The sequence below is a fragment of the Pelophylax lessonae genome (genome assembly GCF_965119305.1).
Source record: "Pelophylax lessonae genome assembly, chromosome: 8".
Lineage (NCBI taxonomy): Eukaryota > Metazoa > Chordata > Amphibia > Anura > Ranidae > Pelophylax > Pelophylax lessonae.
This window is the reverse complement of record NC_138775.1, coordinates 236247115-236260279: the sequence shown is the minus strand read 5'-3', so window position 1 is coordinate 236260279 and position 13165 is coordinate 236247115. Positions and strand designations below refer to the sequence as shown.

The window sequence follows — 13165 nt, the reverse complement described above, 5'->3', positions numbered from 1 at the left end:
AAAATGACCTTGGACTCTGACCTTAAACCTTAACACCAACCCTGGGAAACCTTGATGATGATATTTTTTTCTTTATATTTGTATTCTGTATTTTAATTTTTTATTTATTTTTTTACAGACTTTTTTTTTTTTTTTTTCTCTACAACGTGTCTTCCTTTTCATTCAGAAGAGGAAGTAAACACAGAGGTGGGCTCCCAGTGAATGATCACTGTAATAGCCAATTAGAGTCTATCCCAATGATCAGGTGACCCAGAACTGGGAGTCTTGGGTCCCAGTCATTAGTATGAAACCCGGGGCTCTCGGTGAGAGCTCGGTCTCTGTGCTGGGAGTGCGCTGTATGGCGTGCTCCCTGCAAAGAGATTATTATTATACAGGGTTTATATAGCGCTAACAGTTTACGCAGCCCTTTACAACATGAGGGCAGACAGTACAATTTACAATACAGTTTAATGCAGTAGGAATCAGAGGCTCCTGCTCGTTAGAGCTTACAATCTAAGATTTGCATATATGTGGCCCACAGAAAAAGACCCACTTCAGTGAGGGAAGGGGTTCATTTGCAGGGATTTCCTGTTTTGGCCATGGGACAGGAAGTAACAATAAATCTCCCCAATGCGGCACAAATGGCAAAAAAAAAAACCCAACAGGGGTTATAACCCTCCCTTACTCTATCTAAAATGAAAAAGTTTTGCCTATAGTTCTGTTTGAAAGTAGGTAGATACTTGTCTGTCCTGCTGTCTGTTCCACTGGACATCATACCAGTAAACGGGACTTGTCCTCCGAAGTCTTTGGAGTTTTCTGCAGGGTGTCAGCCTTATGAAGCTTGCTTTTCTGTGCATTCGGTATGCATTTTAGATCCATGTAAAGATGCTTCTTAATTCTTTCAGAGATGTTTCTGGCCTCCTCTTTAACTGCTTTAGTGTTCCCATTGACCTTTATAAGAATGAAAGCAGCTCTGACCTGAAAAAATGCTTGTGTACACAGGCCTGATTTCATCATGAATGCTGCCGCCAGACTCATCCACCTCACCAATCGCTCAGTGTCCGCTGCTCCTCTCTGTCAAGCCCTCCACTGGCTTCCGCTCACCCAACGAATTAACTTCAAAATACTAACAACAACCTACAAAGCCATCCACAGCTTAGCCCCCAGCTACATCACTAGCCTCGTCTCAAAATACCAACCTAATCTCTCTCTTTGTTCCTCTCAAAACCTCCTGCTCTCTAGCTCACTCATCACCTCCTCCCATGCTTGCCTCCAGGACTTTTCCAGAGCCTCCCCAATCCTATGGAACTCCTTACCCTTATCTGTGCGATTATCTCCCACTCTGTTAGCTTTTAGGCGATCTCTGAAAACCCTCCTACCAACCCCTAATAAATGTACCTCCATATTCTCCATCAACCCATCCCCCACGGTTACTGCCTTTTTGTTTCACTTGACCCTCCCTTCTAGATTGTAAGCTCTAATGAGCAGGGCCCTCTAGTTCCTCCTGTATTGAACTGTATTGTAACTGTATTGTCTTCCCTCACATTGTAAAGCGCTGTGCAAACTGTTGGCGCTATATAAATCCTGTATAATAATTAGGCTACCAGAAATTCTAAACTCTTTTCCTGGTAACAGTGGCAAGTGTACTCTGTGTTTGAATTTGATTGCATTTAATGTGACCTTAGCCAGTTATCTACACAAATAAGATTTTTGGTCCGAGCACCTGATCTGTGTCCTAGCTCTGGGATGTGTACTCAGAAAGTAATAAAACCAGAGGGGGGGTAATAAAATGGACCAATGTCTAGCATTTTCAGGAGGGTATGAGCTATTCTCCCATGACCTGTTTACTTTTAACCATGATTATAAACTGCTGGGGGTAATGGGTAGATGGATGGGAGTAATAGATCCACATTTTGGAAACTATTTTTGTCTCATTGCAGATACTTCCAGGTTGCCCGTTGTTATAGAGATGAAGGATCCAGACCGGACCGACAGCCTGAATTTACGCAGGTAATCTGGTCAGCACTTCAGATGGCCGCTTTCTTTCTGAGCTGTTACACTAGCATATCATTCACCGGTGGGTTAGAATCACCAATGCACAGCTCACCTTCTCCTTTCGCTTACCTTGCTTTACGTACCAGCAAGATATCGCTCGTTCCCATTTCCATTCTAGTTCAATAGTCATCAAGCGGGGGAAGCTGGGGCAGCCTCTTCTGGTTCCTAATTTAGTTTCCCCTCTGTGAGATCTGTGAATTAAAGTGGTTCTGAAGGCTGAAGGTTTTTTTTTTTTTCCTTAACCAGTTCTGGACCATAAGGATTTGCCCCCTTAATGACCAGGCCATTTTTTGTGGTTCGGCACTGCGTTAATTTAACGAAAAAATTGCGTGGTCGTGCGACACTGTACCAAAATAAAATTAAAGTCCTTTTTTCCCACAAATAGAGCTTTCTTTTGGTGGTATTTTTATTTTTTGCACTATAAACAAAAAAAGAGCGACAATTCTGAAAGAAAAGTTTCTGCTACATATTTTTGGTAAAAAAAATTGCAATAAGCGTATTTTGATTGGTTTGTGCAAAAGTTATAGCGTCTACAAACTAGGGGAAAGATTGATGTCATTTTTGTTTATTGTTTTATTTTTACTAGTAATGGCGGCGATCTGCGATTTTTAATGGGACTGCGACATTGCAGCGGACAGATCGGACCCCTAACTGACCTTTTTGACACTTTTGGGGGGGACCAGTGACATTACTACAGTAATCAGTGCTAAAAATATGCACTGTTACTGTAATAATGACATTAGCAGGGAAGGGCTTAACCTAGTGGGCGATCAAAGGGTTAAATGTGAGCCTAGGGGAGTGTCTACTATCTGTGGGGGGGAGGGGCTTGTGAAATGACCATAGAGACCTGTGATCCTATATGGAAGGATCACAGGCACTCTGTGATCATTTCAGAGAGAAGAATGGTCAGCTGTGTTTCAAAAGCTGACCATCCTTCTCTCTCAGAGGGGAGCGATCGCGGGTAGCTGGTGACAATCGCAGCCGCCGGTCCCATGAATCGGCTCGCTCCCCAGCACCATGGGCACGACCGACGTAGTACTACGTCGGTTTACGCAGCCGAGCCAGCCAGCCAGCCGCAGTAAAACTACGGCGGGCGGTCGGCAAGTGGTTAATGCATTCTTTGCATTAAGGAAAAAAAGAAAACCTTCTGTGCAGGAGGATCCCCCCAGCCCCCCCCCCCCAACTTACCTGAGGCCAATCTCGATTTGGCAATGTGCACAAGAGCTGCGGATCGCCTGGCTATTTCGCTCCTCACTGTGCAGATTGATGGCGGCAGGAGCCATTGGTTCCCGCCGCTGTCAATTAAACCCTGTGATGAGGGAGGGCGGGGCTGAGCCACCTTGTCTGTGTCAATAGATGCAGACAGGGTGGCTCGGGATCGAGCCTGTACGAGTGCCCTCATAGAAAGCGGCTTTCTGTGGGGGCATTTGCCAAAGAGGAGGAGCCAGGAGTGACATTTTTTTTTTATTTTAATACAAACAAAATCAAAGGTTTAATATCACTTTTAAATACAGTTATCTGGGGTTGGAACAGCTAGCAAGTAAAAATGTTGAGGTCACATTAAAAATTACTTTTAAGTGCATGCAAACTAGCTGCTGCACAATATGCAGTCCATCCACTTTGAATCCTGGCCAGATACAAAAATGCTGTATTGCCTTCATCTGTGAGTGAGTGACTGAAATATACACTATATTACCAAAAGTATTGGGACGCCTGCCTTTACACACACATGAACTTTAATAGTATCCCAGACTTAGTCCGTAGGGTTCAATATTTAGTTGGTGCACACTTTGCAGCTATAACAGCTCCAACTCTTCTGGGAAGGCTGTCCACAAGGTTTAGTAGTGTGTCTATGGGAATGTTTGACCATTCTTCCAGAAGCGCATTTGTGAGGTCGGGCATTGATGTTGGACAAGAAGGACTGACTCGCAGTCTCCGCTCTAATTCAAAGGTGTACATTCAGGTTGAGGTCAGGACTCTGTGCAGGTCAGTCAAGTTCCTCCACTCCAAATTCGCTCATCCATGTCTTTATGAACCTTGCTTTGTGCACTGGTCCAAATCATTTGATGGAGGGGGATTATGGTGTTGGGTTGTTTTTCAGGGGTTGTGGCTTGGCCCCTTACTTCCAGTGAAGGGAGCGCTTAAGACATCAGCATACCAAGACAATTTGGTCAACTTTGTGCTCCCAACTTTGTGGGAACAGTTTGGGGATGGCCCCTTCCTGTTCCAACATGACTGCGCACCAGTGCACAAAGCAAGGTCCATAAAGACCTGGTTGAGTGAGTTTGGGGTAGAGAAACTTGACTGGTCTGCACAGAGTCCTGACCTCAACCCGATAGAACACCTTTGGGATTAATTAGAGTGGAGACTGCGAGCCAGGCCTTCTCGTCCAACATCAGTGCCTGACCTCACAAATGCTCTTCTGGAAGAATGGTCAAACATTCCCATAGACACTCCTAAACCTTGTGGACAGCCTTCCCAGAAGAGTTGAAGCTTTTATAGCTGCAAAGGGTGGGCCAACTTAATATTGAACCCTACAGACCAATGGGCCATACACACTATAAGAGTTTCTGAAGACTTTTTCCTTTAGACTTACCAAAACCATATAATATGAGGTCAAACCTAAACACTTTCAATTTGTATGCAATCTGGCAGGCCCTTGCACTACATAGAAAAGGTAAATCTGAAGGAAAAAGTCTTCAGAAAATCTTATAGTGTGTATGGCCCATTAGACTGGGATGCCATAAAAGTTTATGTGCGTGTAAAGGCAGGCGTTCCAATACTTTTGGTAATATAGTGTTTATACTGTGCTTTAAAAAAGTAATCATACCTCCTTGAAATTTTTCCACATTTTGTCATGTTCCAACCAAAAATGTAAATGTAATTTATTGGGATTTTATGTGATAGACCAACACAAAGTGGCACTTAATTGTGAAGTGGAAGGAAAATGATAAATGGTTTTCAAATTTTTTTTCAAATAAATATCTGAAAATATCTGTGGTGTGCATTTGTATTCAGCCCTCTTTACTCTTAATACCCATAACTAATAATAGTGGAACCAATTGCCTTCAGAAGTCACCTAATTAATTAAGAGTCCACCTGTGTGTAATTTAATCTCAGTATGAATACAGCTGTTCTGTGAAGCCCTCAGAGGTTTGTTATGTCAGGGATAAAGTCGTGGAAAAGTTTAAAGCAAGGTTCGGTTATAAAAAATATCCCAAGCTTTGAACATCTCACGGAGTACTGTTCAATCCAACATCCAAAAATGGAAAGAGTATGGCACAACTGCAAACCTACCATGACATGGCCATCCACCGAAACTGACAGGCCGGCCAAGGAGAGCATTAATCAGAGATTCAGCCAAGAGGCTCATGGTAACTCTGGAGGAGCTGCAGAGATCCACAGCTCAGGCGGAAGAATTTGTCCACCGGACAACTATTAGTCATGCACTCCACAAATCTGGCCTTTATGGAAGAGTGGCAAGAAGAAAGCCATTGTAGAAAGAAAGCCATAATAAGTCCTGTTAGCAGTCTAGCAGTGCGAGAAGCCATGTGGTGACACTTCAAACATGTGGAAGAAGGTGCTCTGGTCAGATGAGACCAAAATTAAACTTTTTGGCCTAAAAGCAAAATGCTATGTGTGGTGGAAAATAAACACTGCACATCACCCTGAACACACCATCTCCACCGTGAAACATGGTGGTGGCAGCATCATATTGTGGGGATGCTTTTCTTCAGCTGGGATAGGGATACTGGTCAGAGATGGATGGAGCCAAACACAGGGCAATCTTAGAAGAAAACCTGTTAGAGTCTGCAAAGGACTTGAAACTAGGTAGAGATTCACCTTCCAGCAGGAAAAAAACATCTAAACATACAGCCAGAGCTACAATGGGATGGTTTAGATCAAAGCATATTCATGTGTTAGACTGGCCCAGTCAAAGTCCAGACCTAAATCCAATTGAGAATCTGTGGCAAGACTTGAAAATTGCTGTTCACAGACGCTATCCGTCCAATCTGACAGAGCTTAAGCTATTTTGCAAAGAAGAATGGAAAAAAATGTCACTCTCTAGATGTGCAAAGCTGGTAGAGACATCCCCAAAAAGACTTGCAGCTGTAATTGCAGTGAAAGGTAGTTCTACAAAGTATTGATTCAGGGTCAATGCAATACACCAGTGATACCAATCAGGGCCTATCAGTAAAGCCTTTCAGTGCCCATCAGCCTGTCAGTGCCTTCTCATCATTGCTGCCTATCAGTGCCCCTCAGCACTGCATACCAGTGCCTCTTCATCAGTGCACATCAGTAAAGAAGAAAACCTACTTATTTACTAAACTTTTTATTTTAATTTCCTGTCTTTTTTTCATTTGTTTAGCAAAAAATAACAAAAAATAAAATACCCAGTGGAGATTTAAATACCACCAAAAAATAGCTCTATCTGTCTCAAAAAAATGGTAAACATTTTTGTTTGGGTACAGTGTTGCATGACTGCACAGTTGTCATTCAAAGTGCAACAGTGCTGAAAGCTGAAAATTGTCCTGGGCAGGAAGGGGTGAAAGTGCCCGGTATTAAAGTGGTTAAAAGTGAAGATAAAGTCTTATTATAACGAAGTACCCTAATGAAACAAGCTCCTCCTCCAGCTACATGACATCTTTAGGTCTAGTGCAGATTTATATCAACTTACAACTTGCCTTAACAGCGTTGTAAACCCTTACATATGCCCAGTGAAGGGACTATCATTAGGTGATACACAGAGATGAAATAAATCCTCCTACATAAGTTGTACCTGTTTATCTGCAGTCTTCTCTGCTCTATATCTGTTCCAAGTCCAGAATTTTTAAACTTGTCTGAGAGTTCTGAAAAAAAGGGGATGGAGAGCTGAATTTACACTGTGCAGAGCTCAGTGAGGAAAGCTCTGAGAGCTGATTGGAGGAAAGAGGACATACCAACCTTCACACAGCTCACAGGAACAGAACTGAGGCTGTCAATCAGCTGGTCCCTCCCCTGTCACCATTTTTCTCTTGGTGTCAGGAAAACTTGTCAGAAGTGATTCATGCTGATAGCAGAGGAACAAAGCAGACAAAAGTGACACTTAGTGCTCTGGATTGAGACAAGTACACACTATAGAGGGATATGCTTTGTTTATATTTCATGTCTGAGGTTTACAACCATTTTAACTTTGGCTGTGAATCTTCCAATTCTGAATTCCTCTGATACCATTCACAAAGTCTCTGCCAAGAGGAAGGCGTTCAAGCAGAGTGGAAGGGTTTACAACCACGTTAAGGCAAGTTCTGTTGATGTAAATCTGCACCTACCTGAACAGCAGTCCTTTAAGTCAATGGTTCCCAGCATTCTGTATGTTTTAGGGGTACAAAATATTGCATTGAAAAGGCAATGGCTATCCTGTGACTGTAAACATAGTGTGACTTGGTCACCATAGCTGGTAACTCCTTAGGAAACATGCACACCCTGCCAGTCACTTACTGGTGGTGAGGGAGGGGTAGGGACTGAGGTGTGGGAACAGAGCATGAGATGGCAGTAAATATAGTTGAATGGGGGAACATGACTGTCGTGACTTCATGTATTTTAAGCAAATGACACGTATTAGGGCCACAGGAGCACCAGGACTCACCCAAACCCCATTCAATGCTGACAAGCTGTAATCTTTTTAAATCAGAAGTATACAGTATGTCAGCATTGGTTTGGGGTGCATCCTGGTCCTCTTGTAGTTCTCAAAAGTATACAGCTTGTGACGATGTTGTGGACATATTGTGGTGTTGATGGAACAGTACTGACTGATTTGGGGGGGTATAATTTATGCAAATAGATTGCCAAGGGGTACGTGTGTGGGGAAAAAAAGTTTGGAAACTACTGGCCCTCATTTATTTTAGCAAAAAACACATGGCCAATTCTGCAGAAGGTTTATTGTGGAAGATGGTACAAAGGGAAATTCACTGCTCAAAAAAAATGAAAGGAACACTTTGAAAACACATCCGATCTCAATGGGGAAAAATCTCATGCTGGATATCTTTACTGATATGGACTGGGTAATGTGTTAGGAATGAAAAGATGGCACATTGTTTAATGGAAATGAAAATTATCACCCTACAGAGGGCTGGAATCAAAGACAACCTGAAAATCAAAGGGAAAAAATGATGCAGCAGGCTAGTAATTTTACAAAAATGTCATTGCAGCAACTCAGAATGATCCTCAGTAGTTTGTATGGCCTCCACGTGCTAGTATGTATGCCTGACAATGTCCGGGCATGCTCCTAATGAGACAATGGATGGTGTCCTTGGATATTTCCTCCCAGATCTGGACCAGGGCTTCACTGAGCTTCTGAACAGATTGAGGTGCAACCTGGCGGGGTCGGATGGACCGAAACATAATGTCCCAGTGTATTGGATTTGGGTGAGGCGAGCATGGGGGCCATTCAGTGGTATCAACTCTTTTATCCTCCAGGAACTGGCTGCATACTCTACTCGGGTGAGGCCGGCTATTGTCATGCACCAGGAGGAACCCAGGATGCACTGCACCAGCATAGGGTCTGACAATGGCTCCAAGGATTCCATCCTGATACCTAATGGCAATCAGGGTGCCATTGTCTAGCCTGTAGAGGTCTGTGCGTCCTTCCATGGATATGCCTCCCCTGACCATCATTGACACATCACCAAACCAGTCATGCTGAATGATGTTACAGGCAGCATAATGTTCTCCATGGTTTCTCCAGACTCTTTTACGTCTGTCACATGTGCTCAGGGTGAACCTGCTCTCATCTGTGAAAAGCACAGGGTGCCCGTGGTGGACCTGCCAATTCTGATGTTCAATGGCAAATACCAATCGAGCTCCATGGTGTTGGGCAGTGAGCTCAGGGCCCATTAGAAGATGTCGGGTCCTCAGGCCACCCTCCATGAAGTCTGTTTCTGATTGTTTGGTCAGAGACATTCACACCAGTGGCCTGCTGGAGGTCATTTTGTAGGGCTCTGGCAGTTCTCATCCTGGTACTCCTTGCACAAAGAAGCAAATACCGGTCCTGCTGATGGGTTAAGGACCTTCTATGGCTTTGTCCAGCTCTCCTAGAGTAACTGCCTGTCTCCTGGAATCTCCTCCATGCTCTTGAGACTATGCTGGGAGACACAGCAAAACTTTTGGCAATGGCACGCATTGATGTGCCATCCTGGAGGAGTTGGACTACCTGTGCAACCTCTTTAGGGTCCAAGTATCACCTTATGCTGCCAGTAATGACACTGACCCTAACCAAATGCAAAACTAGTTGAAAACATTCAGAAAAGATGAGTAGGAAAAAAAGTCAGTGGCCTCCCCCTCTAAAACCATTCCTGTTTTGTAGGTTGTCTCATTGTTGCCCATCTAGTGCACCTGTTGTTAAATTCATTAACACCAAAGCAGCTGAAACTGATTAACAACCTCCTCTGCTACCTAACTGACCAGATCAATATCACGAGTTTAATTGACTTGATGCTATACTCTGATTAAAAATTGTCCCTTTTATTATTTTTGAGCAGTGTATTTTACACCTGTAATTTTTTTACCGGCACTTTTTATCTGTTTTTGTTTAGTAACTATTCTCCTCTCATTCCTAACCCTTTGAATGTTTTCTGTGTATAGGTTGACATAGAAATGTCCTTCGTAGACCAGCTGGGGATACGACGGCTGGTGGAGGGATTATTGCGATATTCCTGGCCTGAAGAAAAGGGTCCCCTTCCCGATTCATTCCCCATTATGACGTATGCAGAGGCCATGAGCAGCTACGGTGTGGACAAACCTGAAACCCGCTTTGAGATGAAGGTGCCCCATTTATCGTGAAGTCCTTGATAGCTGTTTGTTCTCACAATTTGAAAGAGTTCGAAGATTTTGGGTAGACCTAGTGGAATTAAAAATATTCCATAGTCTTGGATATGTTATTGGCTTTATCAATTTGTAGAATTGCCATCCACCTAGATTGCCATAAATTTGCTGAGTGACATCTGGTACTGGTCATCTGATGAGCTCTTACTGGTTCTCTTTTATGTTGGTTTAAAACCTTTTTGAGAAAGGCAGTAAGTGGTTGACACAATATGCTTGCCAGACATTTTTTTTTAAAGGACCTGAATTCTCCAAAATTACCTTGTTGTGAGCAGATGACTTTGTGATAGAGATAGAGAGTAGAGTTCCCTTTTAATGTAATCTACTGACTTTGTTTGATTCTCCTGTAGATCACTGATGTAACGGCACAGATGAGGACAGCCCAGCTGGGATTTGTGCAGGAAGCACTTGGAAAAGCCCATGGATGTGTGAAAGCCATCAGAGTACCTGAGGGAACGGTGAGTATAACGATACACTGTGCCTGTGGAAGATTGAAAGAGATGTATGAATAATACATTGGAATTACATTTATTTATTATAGCGCTCTATCCCTCCACCAAGTCATACATTGCAATGGTGAAAAGTCCATGTTTCACAAACTCCAATTTTATCTAAGGGGGGTTTTTTTTTTTACCTTTTGCCTAGTTTTGATTGTTATTGCCCCTCCTTATTTTCTATTTCTTTATGTTTTGCTTTTGTTAGATCTTTTACTGACCTTCTGCTTTATGTAAAGCCAAATTTATAAAGGCTTTTTTGTTTTTGGGTAGAACTTTTGCCTCCCATCGTAAAAAAAAAAGAAAAAAAATTTCTCTAAGCCGCCCTGCAAAGTCCCTCAAATGCCTATTGAGCCTAATGTAGTTTGCTGTGTGTGGCAATGATGCTGTACTACTCCTGAATTCAGAGTATAGGTGTGGGAGGAAGAATTATGCCTCGTACACACGCATCGATTATTGGCCGGGAATTTTCGGCCAGCGTCCGATCGGCCGATTTTCGGCTTGTTAGTATGATGCTTTCGACAACCGACTCTGACTTTTCGGCCGAAAAAAATCTGGTGAGCAGGCTATAAAATTTTTGTTGGCCGTCAACACAACGGCCGATTTTCCGTCAGTCAGTACAGATTTCGGCAGACAAAAATCTGATGAGCAAGACTGGGCATGCTCAGAGAAGAAAAAACACACGTAAAGTAAACCAGCACATGACATCACTTCTGAAGTAGATTTTTGTTGGCCAAGAAAAATCGTGCACAGTCTAGGCACATTCCAACCAACAAAACACCACCACAAAAGTCGGACGAACGGTCGGCCGATAATCCTTGCGTGTGTACGAGGCTTTACAAAGAGTCAATTGGTTCATGTGCTGGCAAGATGGAAACTGAGAGGAGGAGAAAGTGGAGTGACAGAGAGATGAGCTAATCCGTCTTCTATCATTATCCATTCAGAATGTGGGGATGGCGATGGAGCTGATTGCCTGAAATTCAGGCATTTATTAATTTTTTTTACAGTTCTGTCCTTTATGGGACAAAATACGTGTAGTACTTTGTCTCGTATTGCTAAGTGCTTTCCAAGTCTAGTTAAGAAGTCCATCCTGCCCCCACCATGGCCAATCTGACAACAGCTAGGAAGGAGATGGCTACTTCATAATAGCCTCTTGTCTTGGCTCTGAGCATTTTCCACATTAAAGCAATGGCAAGAGGAATGCAGAGGGTGTGGTGGGTGTCGGCCTCTGCATTCCTTTTGCTGTTGCTTGTCTGTGGAAAATGCTCCGAGCCATGGCAAGCTGCCATTATGAATATCCGTCTACTTCCTAGCTGTTGTCTGATCGGCCAGAGCAAGGGGAGGAGGGACATTTCAGACCTCAAAATTAGATTTGAAAAAAACACCTGGCAACATGAGAGGGAGTACTACATGTACTTTGTCCCATAGCAGAGACAGGACCTTAGAAGAATAAATGATCTTCTTTAACCACTTGCTGACCAGCCGCCATAGTTTTACTGCAGCAGGCCGGCTCTGTACCGCAAAACGACTTACCTATATGTCACCTCATGTAACGGATAGTGGGGGCGGGCGTGCGCCGCCAAAGGCGTGCACATGCCCCGATTAGCCAGAGGGGGAGCCAATCAGTGGGTCCGGCGGATGTGATGTCTGCCAGCCACCCGCGATCGCTCCGCATGGCGACAGAATGGCAGTTTGCCTATGCAAACAAGCCAGACTACTGTTCTGTCAGGGATGAACACAGGGATCCAGTGAGTTCATCCCCCATACAGTTAGAAAGCACACTTAACCCTTTGATCGCCCATGGTGTTAACCCCTTGCCTACCAGTGTCATTAGTACAGTAACAGTGCATATTTTGAGCACTGATTACTATAGTAATGTCACTGGTCCCCTCAAAAGTGTCAGGTGTCCGATCTGTCTGCTGCAATGTCGCAGTCCCGCTAAAAATCGTTGATCGCTGCCATTACTCGTAAAAAATAAATAAATAAAAATGACATAAATCTATCCCCTAGTTTGTAGACGCGATAACTTTTGCGTAAACCAATCAATATACATTTATTGGGATTTTTTTTACCAAAAATATGTGGCAGAATACAAATTGGCCTAAATTGATGAAAACATTTTGATTTGATTTTTAATTTTTTTTTTATTGGGAATGTTTTCTAACAGAAAGTAATGCATATTTTTTTTCAGAATTGTCATGCCAAAAACCACAGAAAGGATCAAATACCACCAAAAGAAAGCTTTATTTGTGGGGGAAAAAAGGACATTAATTTTTTTTTTTTTTGGGTACAGCATCGCACGACCACGCAATTGTCAGTTAAAAGAAACACAGTGCCGTATCGCAAAAAATGGCCTGGTCATTAAGGGGGTAAAAACCTTTCCGGTCTTTAGGTGGTTAAAGTGATTATAAAATCTTTTTTTTTTTTTTCCTAAAAAATAATAGACATGTTATACTTACCTGCTCTGTGCAGTGGTTTTGCACAGAGCAGCCCGGATCTTCCTTTTCTTGGGTCTCTGGCTGGAGCTCTGTGTTTCCATTCAGACATAGAGCTGCTGTTTGGCCAAACCCTCCCTCTCCTGATTGGCTGAGTTTGATTGACAGCCAATGGTGCTCCTGCTGTGTCTCAGCCAATCAGGAGAGAGAGACCGAATGGCTGAGGCACATGTGGGCATTGCTGGATAGAGAGGGGGCTCAGGTAAGCAATAGGGGGGGCTGAGGGAAGCTGCTGCACACAGAAGACTATTTATCTTAATGCATAGAATTGAACACTTCCTGGTA

The 13165-nt window shown here is 43.3% G+C and overlaps 1 protein-coding gene across 1 annotated transcript in view; it reads left to right on the top strand.

Annotated features, from left to right (window-relative positions):
* Positions 1–13165, top strand: part of DARS2 (aspartyl-tRNA synthetase 2, mitochondrial) — an 85048-nt gene that overhangs the window by 42370 nt on the left and 29513 nt on the right. The window contains exons 9-11 of the mRNA XM_082264858.1: positions 1920–1989; positions 9655–9834; positions 10242–10349. Coding sequence (XP_082120984.1) covers positions 1920–1989; positions 9655–9834; positions 10242–10349 — 358 coding nt within the window. The remainder of the gene's footprint in view (positions 1–1919; positions 1990–9654; positions 9835–10241; positions 10350–13165) is intronic.